Genomic DNA, 15,251 nt, shown 5'->3' with positions numbered 1-15,251 from the left:
AATTTTGCAGATCCTTCATGGGGTAATTTAATTGTATTAACAAGATAAAAAAAAGTTGAAAGACGTCTGCACGAAGTTTCATGTAGAAATTATAAGTAGCATTTAATGCAATCTTTTCAGGTTGGCTTCCTTGAGTTTTCTTTCGCAACGCCACACTAAATATTAGCTCACTAATATGATAGTTGCAAGTATAATAATTAAATAATTCAGCTGTCAATCACAACAATTTTCATAGCTGATGAAAATTTGTTTTCCATATACTTTACATATAGCTGATTCCTGTGCTTTTGACATTTTCAATTTCAAACGCGTCACGTCATCCACTATGACCAAGTGTTGAATTGATGCAGGTGCATGCGATTAATACTTTTATGGTTTCCACAGTCAGAGTGGATGACTACGTTATAAACAAACCACGCTATTTCAATATCGAAACGATCTAATTTAAAAATCGTTCTGATAACGTCGAAAGTTTATCCTGTTTAAGCGACAAACATGCCCCATAGTTTTCTCAATTTTCAAGAAGTAGATAATACCTGAAATTTCAATTTTACAACTTTTCTATCCTAACGAAACGATTATGCGATATTCATTATGCTAAGTATATTTTTAATTTTCTTTTACCTTCTCTGCATGCACCCCACCAATATATTCCTTAGCTTATGCTTATTGTACAGAATGTATTTAGGCTGCACTCCAATGAAAAGAAGCTCTTCAAATTCAAACTGGCTGTTCACGTGGAGCATGGGCCATCAAGTCGCGTACTATATCGGGACAAAAATAACAGAAATAGATAAATTTTATAATTACAATTAATTTCTTTCAAATTAATGCGTACGTGTTCATCGTCGCTCTAGTTTTTTGGTAGAGTACGAAAATATACAACTTCTTAAGTTCAAGACATCCAGTACGTGTAGATGCAGAATCGTTATACAATTGTAATTTCATTGCAGGTAAATGTTGAGATAGCACGATAATATAAGATACTGTTACCTCAAGTTTGAGGAATAAACAGAATTTAAAAAATATGACAGTAGATAAGCAATGCTTTTTTGTAGCTACTCGCAATTGCCAATGCCCCGTATGAACGATACCACTGATTATTGCATTTAGATCTAATTAATTGGATAGCAGCCAATAATACCAGGATTAATTTATTTTGTCATCGAGATAGTTTTACCTGAAAGTTGATCTTCCTCAAGGTCTCTATTAACGCCACTGAGATGATCGTACGGTTCATCCGAGATGAGTTCGCGGTTTGATGGAAAAGATCGTGTTGGCATGCAAAGTGAACTTCACTTGATACAAAAAAAGTCATTCTGAATGTAACACCTTATTGACTGTGAAAATCACTTTAAAACATTGTTTTGCACATAAGTCTGACATTACCGGGTATATCTAATTACCTAGTTATTGTTACCCACTTGTTTTGTTTGTCATTTCGAACGTGACGTCGCTCGATAACTTTAAAAATACGTCACAGTAAGTCTTAGCACGCTTTTGTTTACTAGAACCAATAATAATTAGTCAGAAATGATAAGGCTTAGTTTCCATTTGTTTGCTTCTTTTTTTTTGTATTTTAATACTAGTCAATCATTTTAATGCATCTAGATTTTAAGAAGTGTCAATTATGTTAATGTGGTATAAAGTGCATCTTGTCCAAAGAGACTTGCATTCCTCTATACTTGACACCGCAATGTGGATAATACGTGGGACTCTCGTGGTAATACAGTGATCGAAATGATTTAAACTACGTGTCATTCTCATTGAGCCTGCGGCCTGCACTTGGCTCCGCGAACCTCTCTAATCATCAATTTTCTTTCATACTTCTTACCAATTACGCGTACAGAATAATATCGTATTAACAATCGGGTTAACAAAATATCGCTCATTAATAATAAACTCTCGAAATGTAAAAATCGGCTCATGGCGGACCTCGATCGTAAAGTTTTTCGATTCGTCTGGCGTTACGTAGTTGTCAGAAGAAGCCTAACTCCTTGTCACTTCGAGCAATACCGGTCCAGAGGTTTTGTTGTTGAAATAGAGTCCAGCTCCTTGAAAGCTATTAGACCTGGGAGAAGTAGCACCAGCAGCAACAGCGGAAGCCGCCACCGAGGACGAGGAAATAGCTTGACTCTGACCTATTCCATTGATGCCATCATTCGCATCCAAGCCATGTGTGTCATCCTGTCTACTATGTAGCGCGTATTTGAAAAATTCGTATCTGTGAATCATAGATTACCCAATCAGTCCTGAATGATGATTTTCTAATACATTATAATCTTATGTATATACATATATATGTTTGATATAGCTCACGTTAAAAATCGAATTGCCCAAGGACATTACAAAGTAAACACATAAGAGAAGATAATTATCACGATTCTTGATAAGAAAAACGTGGTAATAAGAACATCGGAATGATGCTATCGCATCGGATAGTGTCTCAAGCAGTTATGGCAAAATATGTTATAATGATTTCTCTGAAAAATCGAACTACTAACGTTATTCTAAGATACAATGCAGAAAGTTTTACTTACGTGGACCAGCATATTGCAGTAGCTGGCATTTGATAGATAATTCTTGCAGTAAGTCCCCTAAAGTAACCCTGTATTCCTCCGAACCTGTAAACTTGTTTGAATGCGTCTACCATCCCTTGTGCTTGGACACCACCCTGTTGTGTATTCAGTACAGTTTTACAGACATCTAAAGGTGTTGTGGTAGCAGCTGCGATCGCTCCCGCCATTGCGCCTAAGGCAAAAAGAAAGGCGACAGGCGATCTAGTAAAATTGTGGCTCCACTTTCTACAGTGAAAATTTGGCATTGTTTAATGAGATTGCTCACTCTTGAAAATAGTGCTTACCGGAGATCACATGTGCCCTTGGATTATATGAATGGTCCGGATTTGTGATGGACTGTCCAAATTCATAGGCGATAAAGTGGACACACTGGAAAGGCACGTTCATGGCCAACTGGGTTGTGTAACTTCGGTAGAATGCATATAACCCTTCAGTTTTGTACACGTGTCGCATACAACTCGTTACAGTTTTATATGGAGAATTGTACATCTGCAGCCGTTGTTTCACCACTGTAAAGGAAGATTTGCTTCGTTGAAGCAGTTAGCATTTGAGAATGGAGGGAAACGTATATAAGAATACACTTCCACGAGCCGATAAATTGATTATGAGTCTTTATAATTGTACAAATATTTAATGACCATTTCTCAAGTGATTTTATTATATCACATGAAAGAACAGTATAAGCTGTCATAATAATATTACTTCTAGAAGGGTTACTCGTATAAGCTCACCTTCTGCTGGATTCATCACTCCATCATGGAGTACAGTAGCCACGCAGCCAGCTGCACCGTATACGAGGTGATTAAATTGGGATGGTAGTCTCTGATTCATCATTTTGTTTTTAAGAAATTCATAGCATGAAAAGTATAAGGCATGTGCAGGACCTGCACCAACAACCACTGCCCCCATACCCCGGATGGGACGAGAAAAACCTTCCTGTCGTATCATCTTCACAAGAACGTCACCGACTCCTCCACCTCCCCCAGGACCTGGTATCAAAGCTTGCATCCTTGTCTGAAAATTGATAACAAATTTATTAGAACGTTGATAAGTATCAGCGACTGTATCTTTCAATATCTTTATTAGTTCTGATGCAATGATGACACGTGTCATTTTGTCTTGGCAAACATTATAGTGGTTTGACATTACAATTAACCGTTATAGCGTTTGAAATATTTTTTTAATAACGTAACTGCAGTCACGCTGTATGATACATAAGAGCAGTTGCAATGTGATAAATTATTTTACAAGAATTTCCAAGCGTACTAGGAATGATAAGGAGTTCCAACCGTTAACATTTCTTCGAATCCCACATCGTGAACGAGTGCATCTTAGAATCTGTAAGAGAATTTACGAATATGTCCCAGCCTGGTTCTCGAGATCTATAAAAGAATTTTCAAAAGTAAAATTATTAAGTGACACGTGAATTTACTGGTGTCTCCTATTCCTTTTCTTCCTAGACAGTGAAAAACCTCGGGCTAATACTTGATATGTATTATGCATGCGAAAAAAGTAACTCTAGTTTTAAATATCATGACTTGCATTATGCAAACAGACATTTCTCGTGTCTGTTGCTTGTTCGAAAAAATGACGCTCGAGTACTGTTCCAGTGGAGTTATGAAGATCATCAAGCAGAACATAAAAATCATTGTTACACGCATTGTGGGTATCTATCGCTACGCATGTTTTGTTGTATGGAATAGATGATTACATAAGCGTCCAAATTTATGTCAGCCGGGAGAGACGTGTTAGTTTTTTAACACTATCCTTTCTCTGCAAGAATAACTCTGCTCATTTTCCTCAACTTAAGGGAATTCCGATTGAACAGTCATTGAGTGCCCAGTCATCTGTGAAATGCAGTAGACTTTTTAGTCACGGAGGACAGAAAACGTTTGTACGGACCGTCGTCAGAAAAGGTAACCAGAAATAGACTATGCTGCATAAGCCGGTACGTTATATAATGTGTGATGTGTGACGGAGGAAGCCACACTCCGAGTGAATATATATATATATATATATACACACACATTGAACGCACAGGAATATCTACCTTGTTGGTCAACCCAAATATAAATTGGTGCCTCACTCAGAAAATATTGCATGACCAAACGAAACAGTTGCGGTTTAACAGAAAGCCATAAGGGTTTAGTGCATTTGATTTATACAGGAAGATATAAAGAGATGAGTGCATTAGTGAGTAAATATGCGACAAGTGCAAGATATGCGCGTGCGCTATTGCTTTTATGCCACAATCACTCGACGGAGTCACCGACATTTTGTAATTTAAATGAAAGAAAAAGTAATAGTTTACCAAGAGATTATATCATATTTCATTGTTTATCTATGTTAGTCGTAATTTATTTGCCAGTTCATGGAAGTAATGTTTATATCTTTTAAATTGGTTTATGTGCTTTCATGTTGGTGTATTGTACAAAGAATTGATCATTTGATAGAATTATATTAAGAACAATTACTTTGAAACTAGTGTACATAGAATGTGATGTAATTCTTTGCATAGATGAAAAGTAATTATAGTAAATTTTGTAATGTCACATGGGAAAACTAGAAATACTAAATATGATTAAAGAATACAAAATAAGGTGGCAATTGATCGTTACATTTGTATCTGGATACTTGTATTCACTGAATTTTTATATAATATATTGAATGATTGTTTATATCTAATTTAGAAAAATAAATATCGGTGTTTAGCTTCCTTGATATTGATGTGTTCTGTTATGAAGTTTAGTATTCATACTTATATATTTCATATACTCAAAATGCTAAGTGAGATCAATTTAAATAGCGCATTCTAAGATTGCAGTATATTTATCAAGTATTTGGCAGAATTGAATTACCATTACAATCAACTGACATGATTAGAAAAATACCTTCATAGAAACACATACACTTTGATCAAGTTATCAGCTAAATGCTCAAGAGCAGTATAATATTCTATATGTAGAATCTTTAGAAATTTTTATATATTGATTGTATAAAAATTTATGGAATATGTGTAATATGGAGGTGTAAGGCTTATTATTCACATCTGTTCAGTTATTTAACAAGAATCAATCTTTTGCATACAATGAATTTCTTATGGTGCATATTTTAGAATGATGTCACTCCTGTCCATGACCTTTCACAGCATTAACTAACATGTTTCAATATACACAATTTATAATTTTAATACATCACTGCAGAGAATTTTGTTTTTCAACATTGTTGTTTGTTCTTTGAAGTAAATGAACTCGAATTTTACAGCACTACCTCATACATTCCTGCATAAGGGATATATAATATTCCAGTAGAATAATATTTACTTTCCAAAATATTCCTTCCCATTCAGAAAACTTTCACGTGCAAAGTCTTCAATCACCGCGATTATTTACAACTTCGCAAATAGTTTATAGCACAAAGTCTGCAGAATGATCTTGTCACCAGTCACATGTGATTTCCATGAATTTGAATGCTCCCAAGGTAAACTCATCCTCTTGATGTAAACATCGGGATCGGTATAAATCCTAAAAGTCTCATAAGACAAAGAACATTGTTAAATAATCATTAGCAAAGAATAAAACATCCTGAAATTCACCAGTAAAGTATATCAACTCAGCGTAACCGCATCCTGTTCATATGTTACATTTCCCAATAAGAGATAATAAAATATACCCCGAGTATACCATCATCGCCGATACAACTTGTGATATTTCATTATCACAGGAATTACTAAAGACTCCTTTCGAGTAATCCCATACTGTACATCCTTACAGCACAACTTGGTAAGTCTCCTCAAGATAGTTTAAGATCCAAGAAGTCACACGAGAGGCAATGGACGCATAGGTTATGTAAATCTCAGAAGAAGACATGACGGTAAGTAGAGGCTGTACCTTGGCACTGTCAAGTGGATACATGATGCAGTGTTCCATAACTCCTGCAAAGGCACCTGCTGTCATGTGTACAGCCACTGAGGACGTAGGCAGACTCTCGTAATCCTGTATATCCATAGTTTTCGAAGTGTACCAGGATAGCTCTCCTGCGGGTCTTTGAAATGTCGCGGGGCTAACACGTTCCTGACACACCACGCGATTCTTTTTCAGCTAACCCACTGTCTGTGTAAAAACCTAGGCACCTTCACGTTTTAAATCACTCTACAATCTTCTTGAGATTCGAAAAAAAGCGGCCGTTCAGTTAAGCGACATGTGATCGTACACGACGATCATGTCTTAATGGGGCCGCGTTATTGCTGTACAAGCTGTAGCTCTTGGTAGTAGACTGACTCTCACACGGTTATCCCCACCACATTGTTCTATTGCCAAGAATCGGAAAATCCACACTGGATGAAAAATGACGTGACTTAGTACGCATCAGAATATGTAATTTACATTGAATTGTACAGACGTGCGATCAAAAAGGCTACGACCCTTTCGCATTTTATTAAGAGAACTGCTCCGGAAAGTCGTTACACAAGTTAAGGAGGTTAGCAAAGTGAGCACGTGGCGCGCCTGCGCTCCGAACCACGTGGTTATACTATAAGATATACTGGGTGACATGGAAGTTTTCATTATGCCGGTCGAGCAGCGAATTCCTTTCGTGCTAGAGTAAATTTTACAGTGAATTACCTTACAATTAGACTGTATTGATATTATCTTTAGCATTTGGAATATGCAATTTTTTCAGACTGTTCGAACGTACTATTACAGTTGTACGTACTCAAAAGAATGATGATAAGATACACATATGGATTTATTGGAAGATGGACGCGTAAACATCAATGTGTATTTCTTTAGCGTGATTCCAGATATAATAGAATTTCTTCTTAGAATTTACAATGAACAGTGTAACATATAACAGAGGCAGGTACCTACGTATGTATGCTTTTCTCTGAAACAAATAATCCCAGCAGTCGTACTAGTTGCCTCAAGCTGTGTACCTGGATATCAAAAATAAATGCACGAATGGTACATACATACATACGTAATACGCAGTATTATTTGCGCAGTACATCTGGCCGGTCGATTCAATCATTGCAATAACTATTACCTTAGATGGTGTTCAATTATATGATATTCTCAATATTTACAATGTTTAGTGTATATGTCTATTAATAGGATCCATAGACAATAATGTCGTTTGCATGAAAGATAGTAATACACTATAACAGCAGATAGAATAAATCTTTCAAAGCTGTCAATCTGTTTATGGCGGCTCGGACTTCCCCGGCTTCTGTTATAAATTCTCGTTAAAAGTTTTGTCACAACCTTATAGCAAATATATGTACATATGCAGACGTCGCGAGACGTTTGATATTCACAGCAATGATAAGGAACGATATAGTAAGATGACCATCTTCTTTTGCAGAAGTGATAGCAGTTTTTGCATAATGTAATCGATTCTCCAAAAATACATATTTGAAAATTGTTAACCGCCGGTAGCGCTCTGTTTTCTCTCCGCAAGACCAAAAAGTTGAATGATTTGATATATAAAGATTCGCAAATTATTGTATATGAAATTATGCTGACTAGTCGTGGATAATGCATGACGGTTTTTGATCGCATTGCATATGTATAAATTTATAATAAATTGTAGAAACAAGGTTGTACGATTGCTGTAACTATGTATTTACAGGAAAAATAACAAGATAACTAGATAGATGGTAAGAGTTTTTGATGTTCAATATATCGTAAGCAATTCCTAGCTTGTTGCGTTACAGGGTATGTTATGCTATATTGCATAATCGAGAAAGGAACGAAATAGAGGCATGCTTACAGTGTAAAAGGTTTTTGTTGGCATAGGAAAACTGAAGTGACTATTTATGACCTTCTACTTATAACTATACAAGGCCATAAATGATCTTTAACCTACACATCACTAAAAATTAACAAATTTTTATCGAGTGCTCGATAACAGTATATTTCGAATAATAACACCAATATGTATTTTGAATTCTGATATATTACAATAATCTTTAATAAGGTAGTTCATTATGAAATGAGATGTATGATAATATATCAGTTGTGATTGTACATAGTATGATATAAAGATGTTTAGGGAAGCACGATTCATGAAGATATATGTAAATTATAATTCCATAGACATGATGAGCGTAATCTGTATACGTTCATCTGATGAAGCTGTTGTTATTGTCTATTCAGTGTCTATTAATTGATACTGTAATAACCCTAGCAATTTGAACCACCGTCAAATTATCCTAAAAACCACTGATTTGTTTTTTGCAAAAAACCGATGAATCGGTCGTAACGATTCTTAAAACGAGTTCCCTGAACATTTTTATTCGGCCGTTTTTTCAGTCGCCGATGCACCAAAGCTTTAGGGCAGTCGTTTTTGAAGTTGCTATGACTGATTCTTCGGTTTTTTTTTTTTTGTAAAAACCACTCGATGACTTCCCGGTGGTACTTACGGTAAATTAGCCGAAAATGAAGGTGGTCAAAATTGCTAGGGAAATAATCAATGAAAGAGAAATATCAATATTTGTAAAAAATGACTATGTAAATGTAGAACGAGTTTTGTCATAATGCAGGATGATATCGCGTATACGATATAACATATACAAAAATTTGTTTTTATTTGGAAGCCAATAAACTACAATTGAAATTTATTGAGGCAATGCTGCTATCGCAGGTGCAGCATACGATATTCTTTCATTATAACTTATATTATGAATTTCAGGCACTGTTATATTACAGTCAACTATGTTATTTCAAACGCAAAGGGATATATTAAATAGTTTTTTTTAGTAATATACAGTACTTGCATATTTGTAATATACCAATATACAGGTTTATACACAGTGAATATATTTATACATGGTCTATAACGTGTCTCGCTACTGTTTATCAAAGATTCGAAATGGTACAAATCTATTATTATGGAAAGTATTATTTATTACGTTACTTTTCTATTACGTTATTGCAACACACTTTCAGCGCGTATTTCAATAATAATTTATTAAATTTCAAACTTTTCTTAAGGTTCTCTTGATCTTGCCCAACAGCTGCTTCACTTTCTACGTTCGGAAGTACCGTATGTACATGCCTTTTCGTTTTCTGGCATGGAAAATAGATTTTATAGGTATAAATTCTACATCTGTTGCTTTGTGATACCCGTAATGTGTTAGGGATTAGATTGCTGTTGAAGGATAAAAAGAAGTCCAGTTATCTGAACAATAACGCGGTATTAGTGTTGACATAGATTATTAATGTTTACTGCAATTTCGTTTTGGCGTTATGAATTGTCGAATAAGTAAGTTTTCAAAATATCTCGAATAATCGTCCGGTCAACACTATCGGAAGACGGGTAAGCGCACAAGCAACTGGCAGCAGGGCACTTCTGAAAACTGTTGAAACTCGTACTGCTTGAAAATTTGTACAACGTTCCAGTCCTGTCACTCGTTGCTGGATCTTCTTTTGAAGCGGTTCAGTATCTCAATCCATGGACCACTAGCTATGCCTGGTTAGATCTTCTACTTCGTCGGGACGAGCTGGAAAATAGTGGCCGAGGCTTGTAGAGGTCGTCACTCGAATATCGTTGACTGCTTCTCTGTCGACTGCAATCATCCAATAAAAACAAATGTTTTACAATTGGAATCACACTGCTTGTTAAACGATCTCTTACTGTTCTTTATGCCAAGAGAATATGCCAATAAAAGAAATGAAGATAGTCACGGCTATTTTTTGTATCTATCTTCTATAAAATATATAAACACATTCGGCAATGAGGTCTTGCTTGTGGGCATGAGCTAGTATTAATCCACATTATTCTGATCGCATGGCATTATTACATGGATCATTGGTATGTTTAATACAACTAAAATTTAATGATTCGTACGAATTTTTTTAGTGCTTGAAAAAATCGTCAATTTTTCTTTGCTACTGGGGTTAAAGCATTAAAATACATGAATTCTTCTTTGAGAAAAGTTATTGCAACTCTCTAACAGCTCAAAGTGTTATCAAAAAAAAAATAATCATAATATGTTGTTTCAGTTCCAAGAGATAGCGTAGAGATCTGTCTCATGCTTTTATAATTACTGTGTTGACTTCATGTCAAACAGACACAACATATGCTAATGATATCAATTTAAATGTATTACTGGAATTTCAAATAAATTCACACTAATATTTCTCTTAATGCTTTTATAGTTATTGCTTTTATAATTGCATGCCAATATTTCTGTAGTAGAAGGATTTGTAGTACCTTTTATCATCTTTTATGGGATGAGATGGTATTTTCTCACTGGTGGCTGATACATCGCTCTCTGGACTTAAGGGCATCACAAAGTTCTCTCCGTTCAATAGATTGTGGGGTGTACAAGGACCTGAATTTGTTCTTTGTTTTTTAACTCGAGCTAGCTTCCTTTTCTTTATGCTATTCGGACCGTCATGATCAGCTAAAGCATCCAACATTTTGTGCCCATCGTTATTATTATTCGAGGTATTAATAAGGATATCGGATAGAGGACTTGTCGAGTGTTTACGTTTGGGCAATGGAGGCGCCATGGTTTTTGAAAAAGATGACACCATTTGACCACCCAAACTCTCTATCATTTGTTCTAAACTCTTGGCACCCTCATCCGGTTCATACGATTTTAGGAAACTTGAAAATTTCAAATATTTCTCATTGTCAGCTTGGAAGTACAAGCATTCTTCTTGGTGCCCCATTGATGATTTTAACTTGCTGATCTCCTGTTTCTCCGATTCTTCAGTATCACTGTCATGGTGCTTGGATTCTTTACTGACATGAGTAGTTGAACATTCACTTTCCAAATTCAGTACAGTACTAATTTTGATTGGATCTTCTTTTATCCTCACTGAACTCTCTGCACGTTGAATTGTATCATTTTGATTCGAGAATGCTGACGTAGAACTTTTGATGATTTCGTCGATATTTTGACTTTCTTCAATATACTTGTCAGCATGTGATGTATCTTTAACTCTTAAGGGAATATTTTGGATTTCCTGGTTTTCAATGAATTCTTTAGATTTTTCGTTATTCGTTAACGATTCTTGGATAGCATTTGTTGAACTCTGTTGTTCAGACATTGTTTGATTAATATTTATTATTTCTGGATTCCTCGATGATAAGTTCACTAGTACTTTACTGCAGAGTGGACTCTTCTGTGATTCACCTGAATTTACGTGATTGGTTTCTGCTTGCGCTGTTCCTTGCGGTTCTGTTGGGTTATCAATAGTTGTCATGACGTTAGTGGTTTCTATCAATTTAGTATCAGAAATCATTTCAGTCAATGACTGTCTTATTGATAGTTCCATTTCAGATAAAGTAGAATGTGCATTAGATCGTAATGATGGTTCACCTTCAAGTATTACAAATGAGCTTTCCTTTAAAGTTAAATTTGTCTGCTTTTCCGGATATGGCTGTTCATAATCTTCGTCAGGAATTTCAACGATCTGAACGCGCTCTTCGTCAGGTATTGTACTGATGTTATCAGGGTCATCCGATGGTTTCGGTGGTGGTGGTGACGATACTGGCTGCAATTCCTTTACAGTCTCAACCTCGAGTTTCCTTTGTAATTCTTCATTGTGCAATCGTTCTCGTTTTTCCATACGTTTGCGAACTTTCATCAGCTTCTTGGCCTCGAATATATTTTTTGCGAATTTCGGTTTTTTAATTCTATTCTCTCCCAAGTTGCTGGATGCATCATCAACAAGCAGTGGACGTTTTTTCAGTGGCAGAGTCAACTCCAACGAGCCAAGATTTAGCTTTTGTGGATTTAATTCCGAGTCATCAATTTTAGTTTCTGACATAGTTTGATCTTGATGATCACAGGATTCATTATAAACTTTTGTTATTGGTTCTATTGATGAATTTTTTAATTCATCTAGTTGTGATTCCTCAATACCGTCTGATGTCTCACTGCTGGAATTGCTGGTATTGCTGGATTCCTTTGTGATACTTGATGAGACAGCCTTACCAGAAGAGGTACTGGAACTGGAGTTGCTCTTTTGTGAACTTCTACCATTTGAACCGTTTGAACCATCTCTGTCCGTAGAGCGTCTATCGCTTGAGTTTTTTCTAAGACTACAATGCTCATCCTTTGACTTTGATTTTTTCTCGTCTCTGCGTTTTCTCTCCTTGATTTGTGAATCCACCTTTGCTTCTTTTTTATTATCTGCTTTATGACCCCTTTCCAAATCTTTATTTAGTATGTCATATTTCGATTCTTTCTTTGTTACTAACTTTTGCATATCTTTTTTCAATTCTGTTTTGTCATCTTTATCAGTTTTTACCAATTTTTTAATGTCTGTTTTGTCAAACTTTTCGGCAGAATCTGATTTCATCAATGAATAACTTTTACTTTTGCTGTCTTTGGAATATCGTCGATCGTCACGCTTTCCTTTGTCCTTTGATTCATTTTTTGTATCCTTGGAATCGACACTTTTTGTACTTGATTTATTATCAGTTTTAATTAATGATTTGTCATCGATTTTTGCAGATTTACTTTCCGGACGACTCGAACTCGCATTTTTGTATGATGAAACTTTGTAATCCTTTTTATCTTTTTTGTCTTTTGATGAATCTTTTCTGTCTTTGAATTCTTTACTTGATTTATTGTCTTTATTATCCTTGTTCAATTTTTCTTTTTCGGTTAATTCTTTCTTCTCCCTCAGCTCCCGGATCTTTTCTTTGTAGATGTCCTTTAAATCTTTAACTTCTTTCACCGCTATATCTTTTTTATCTGAGTCTTTTACCCTCTCTTCCTTGGGCTTGATGATAGCTTCTTTGCTTTTCTCGAAGCTATCACGACTTTTTTCTGTACCCATTCGTGACGTTTCCGTTTTGTCTTTAGACTTATCTTTAGAATATTTTTCGTTTCTCAAACTACTGTCTCGATTTTGTTTCTTTTTGTAATCCTTCTCTTTATCTTTATAACTCTTTAGCTCCGATTTTTCTTTGGACGACTTCGACTTGAACGAATCACTGTCTCGACTTTTATCTTTGGATTCATATTTATCTTTAATTGCACTATCAGTAGCATCCCTCGAACTTTCTTTAGAGGACAAATTACTTTTAATACTTTTGGACTCTTGAATGAGATTATCTTTATATTTGTCCAAGTCAGAAGCATTTTTATCTTTATGTTTACTAGTTTCGAATTCTCTGATTGCTTTAAAGTTGTCCTTTGCATACTCCTCTTTGATGGAATCATCTTTGGAGGTGTCTGGTAGCGGAGTTGATGCATGGTTTGAACAACTGAAGTCAGTAACGATGGAAAGTCGTGAATCCGATGAAACTTTGCTTAGCTGAGAATCTTGATTGCTGAAATCTAAATTGTCCCGAGAAAAGTCATTAGAAAAATCAGGGCTTCTGGATCTATGACTTGTTAACTCAGATATTCCAGAAAGATGAGAATCATTGGAAATATTTGATTCATTGAGATTCATTATATCGATTGGCTCAAATACTGGACTATCCTCCTCATCTTCTTCTACCTTGTCATCTGATTTTAATGAATTGTTTATATTCGAATTTGATGCCGTTCTGCTTGATATTTTATTAGGACTCTCTGATCGTTTCTCATTGGTGAGAAATTGTGCATTGTCAGAGTTATCATCTCCAATAGTTTCAATAAATTGCGATTTTTGTTCATTAATTGACAATGATGTTTCATCATTCTTAACATCAATATTATCCATGTTCGCATCCACAGACTCAAGTGACACATCTTTTAGACTGTTTTTGTCAGATTCTGGAGAAACAGGATCTAAATCTTTTGGTAACAAATCTTTAAGTCCACAAGAACCGTTTTTCTCTCGTGCTTTAGGTCTCTCTAAGCCCAGGAATTTGTATACTACGTCTTCAATTTGCGGCATAAACACAGAGTAGACCTTTGGATTTACCACTTGATCTACTATGCGTTCCACACCAGTATCTAAGTATGGTGCTTCATGTATATGTTTGCGCAAGGTTTCACGAAGCTGATTTTTGTTGAGATCTGCTTTCCATACTTGCTTAGCAAGAAAGGAATTCACTGATCCTTCCACGCGTGTATGTAGATTTTGATACGCTGGCTATAATAAACAAAATTATCATATATTTACTATCTGTATATTATTGTATGAACATTATACTTATAAAGCATAATTTAATATACAAAAGAGTACAAAGACAACAAAATATTCAAATGTTAACATGAACAAATGTTTACATCATACTATCATGTATGTCGACAAACTATTTCTTAGGTATAAATTTCTATAACTTAGATTAATAAATCATTTACATAATTCTCAATAGTACATCAGGTTAAATAAAGTTATAATAAAAAAAAATGCATTATACCTTTGTATCAACATCAGCGATGCATTCCTTACGGAATTGATCAAAGATTCCTTGTGATTTGACTTCTCCCACAATATGATCCACTAACCGTGGATCACCAGCTAATAGAGTATTACTCAAGCCGACCTCCATGATAATTACAAGTCAAAGCACAGTAAAATTACACGAGAACACATAAAATCATTGCTATGCTTCACTACGAGACCTGCTTTATGCAATGGAGCATGGCCATCTTTATTTACGGCCAGGCTACATAGGAAGCGGCCATCTTAGAAAATGTGTCACGAATAGAAATGGACCGTGCCTTGATAGAGTCGTAGCTTTTTCACGCATTGTTTTATTCCCCAATTAAGT

At 35.4% G+C, this 15,251-nt stretch overlaps 2 protein-coding genes across 6 annotated transcripts; both read right to left on the bottom strand.

Moving 5' to 3' along the window:
- Positions 1–83: 83 nt before the first annotated feature.
- LOC107263096 (mitoferrin-1) lies at positions 84–7,063 on the bottom strand. Of its 5 annotated transcripts, XM_025080462.1 has the most exons (7): positions 6,470–6,601; positions 5,903–6,103; positions 3,869–3,961; positions 3,311–3,593; positions 2,864–3,088; positions 2,541–2,751; positions 84–2,224 (listed from the first exon to the last, which is right to left on the bottom strand). In XM_025080462.1, the coding sequence occupies exons 3-7, from the start codon at positions 3,875–3,877 to the stop codon at positions 1,990–1,992; spliced, it is 963 nt and encodes a 320-aa protein (XP_024936230.1). In that variant the 5' UTR covers positions 3,878–3,961; positions 5,903–6,103; positions 6,470–6,601; the 3' UTR covers positions 84–1,989. The 5 variants fall into 5 exon arrangements, with proteins under 5 accessions (XP_024936230.1, XP_015585426.1, XP_015585425.1 ...); XM_015729940.2 differs by lacking the exon at positions 5,903–6,103 and having other exon boundaries at positions 3,846–3,961; positions 6,470–6,603; XM_015729939.2 differs by lacking the exon at positions 5,903–6,103 and having other exon boundaries at positions 6,470–6,603.
- Positions 7,064–8,179: 1,116 nt separating this feature from the next.
- LOC107263088 (biorientation of chromosomes in cell division protein 1-like 1) lies at positions 8,180–15,243 on the bottom strand. The gene is made up of 3 exons (XM_015729925.2): positions 14,898–15,243; positions 10,794–14,626; positions 8,180–10,146 (listed from the first exon to the last, which is right to left on the bottom strand). Exons 1-3 carry the CDS (start codon positions 15,027–15,029, stop codon positions 10,044–10,046), a joined length of 4,068 nt encoding a protein of 1,355 aa, XP_015585411.1. The 5' UTR covers positions 15,030–15,243; the 3' UTR covers positions 8,180–10,043.
- Positions 15,244–15,251: the final 8 nt, after the last annotated feature.

This window comes from Cephus cinctus, unplaced genomic scaffold (genome assembly GCF_000341935.2).
Source record: "Cephus cinctus unplaced genomic scaffold, Ccin1 Ccin1_scaffold0132, whole genome shotgun sequence".
In the NCBI taxonomy this organism is placed as follows: domain Eukaryota; kingdom Metazoa; phylum Arthropoda; class Insecta; order Hymenoptera; family Cephidae; genus Cephus; species Cephus cinctus.
The sequence above is the reverse complement of the archived record's forward strand: the minus strand, read 5'-3'. Positions and strand labels throughout refer to the sequence as shown.

Coding starts and splice junctions, on each gene's coding strand:
- LOC107263096 (XM_015729938.2), bottom strand. CDS start 6,586: ATGGATATACAGGATTACGAGAGTCTGCCTACGTCCTCAGTGGCTGTA. Junction 2,752..2,863: donor AAGGGCACATGTGATCTCCG/GTAAGCACTATT, acceptor TTTTTGCCTTAG/GCGCAATGGCGGGAGCGATC. Junction 2,225..2,540: donor ACTGCAATATGCTGGTCCAC/GTAAGTAAAACT, acceptor TATGATTCACAG/ATACGAATTTTTCAAATACG.
- LOC107263088 (XM_015729925.2), bottom strand. CDS start 15,029: ATGGAGGTCGGCTTGAGTAATACTCTATTAGCTGGTGATCCACGGTTA. Junction 14,627..14,897: donor TCGCTGATGTTGATACAAAG/GTATAATGCATT, acceptor TGTTTATTATAG/CCAGCGTATCAAAATCTACA. Junction 10,147..10,793: donor CCCATAAAAGATGATAAAAG/GTACTACAAATC, acceptor GGATGATTGCAG/TCGACAGAGAAGCAGTCAAC.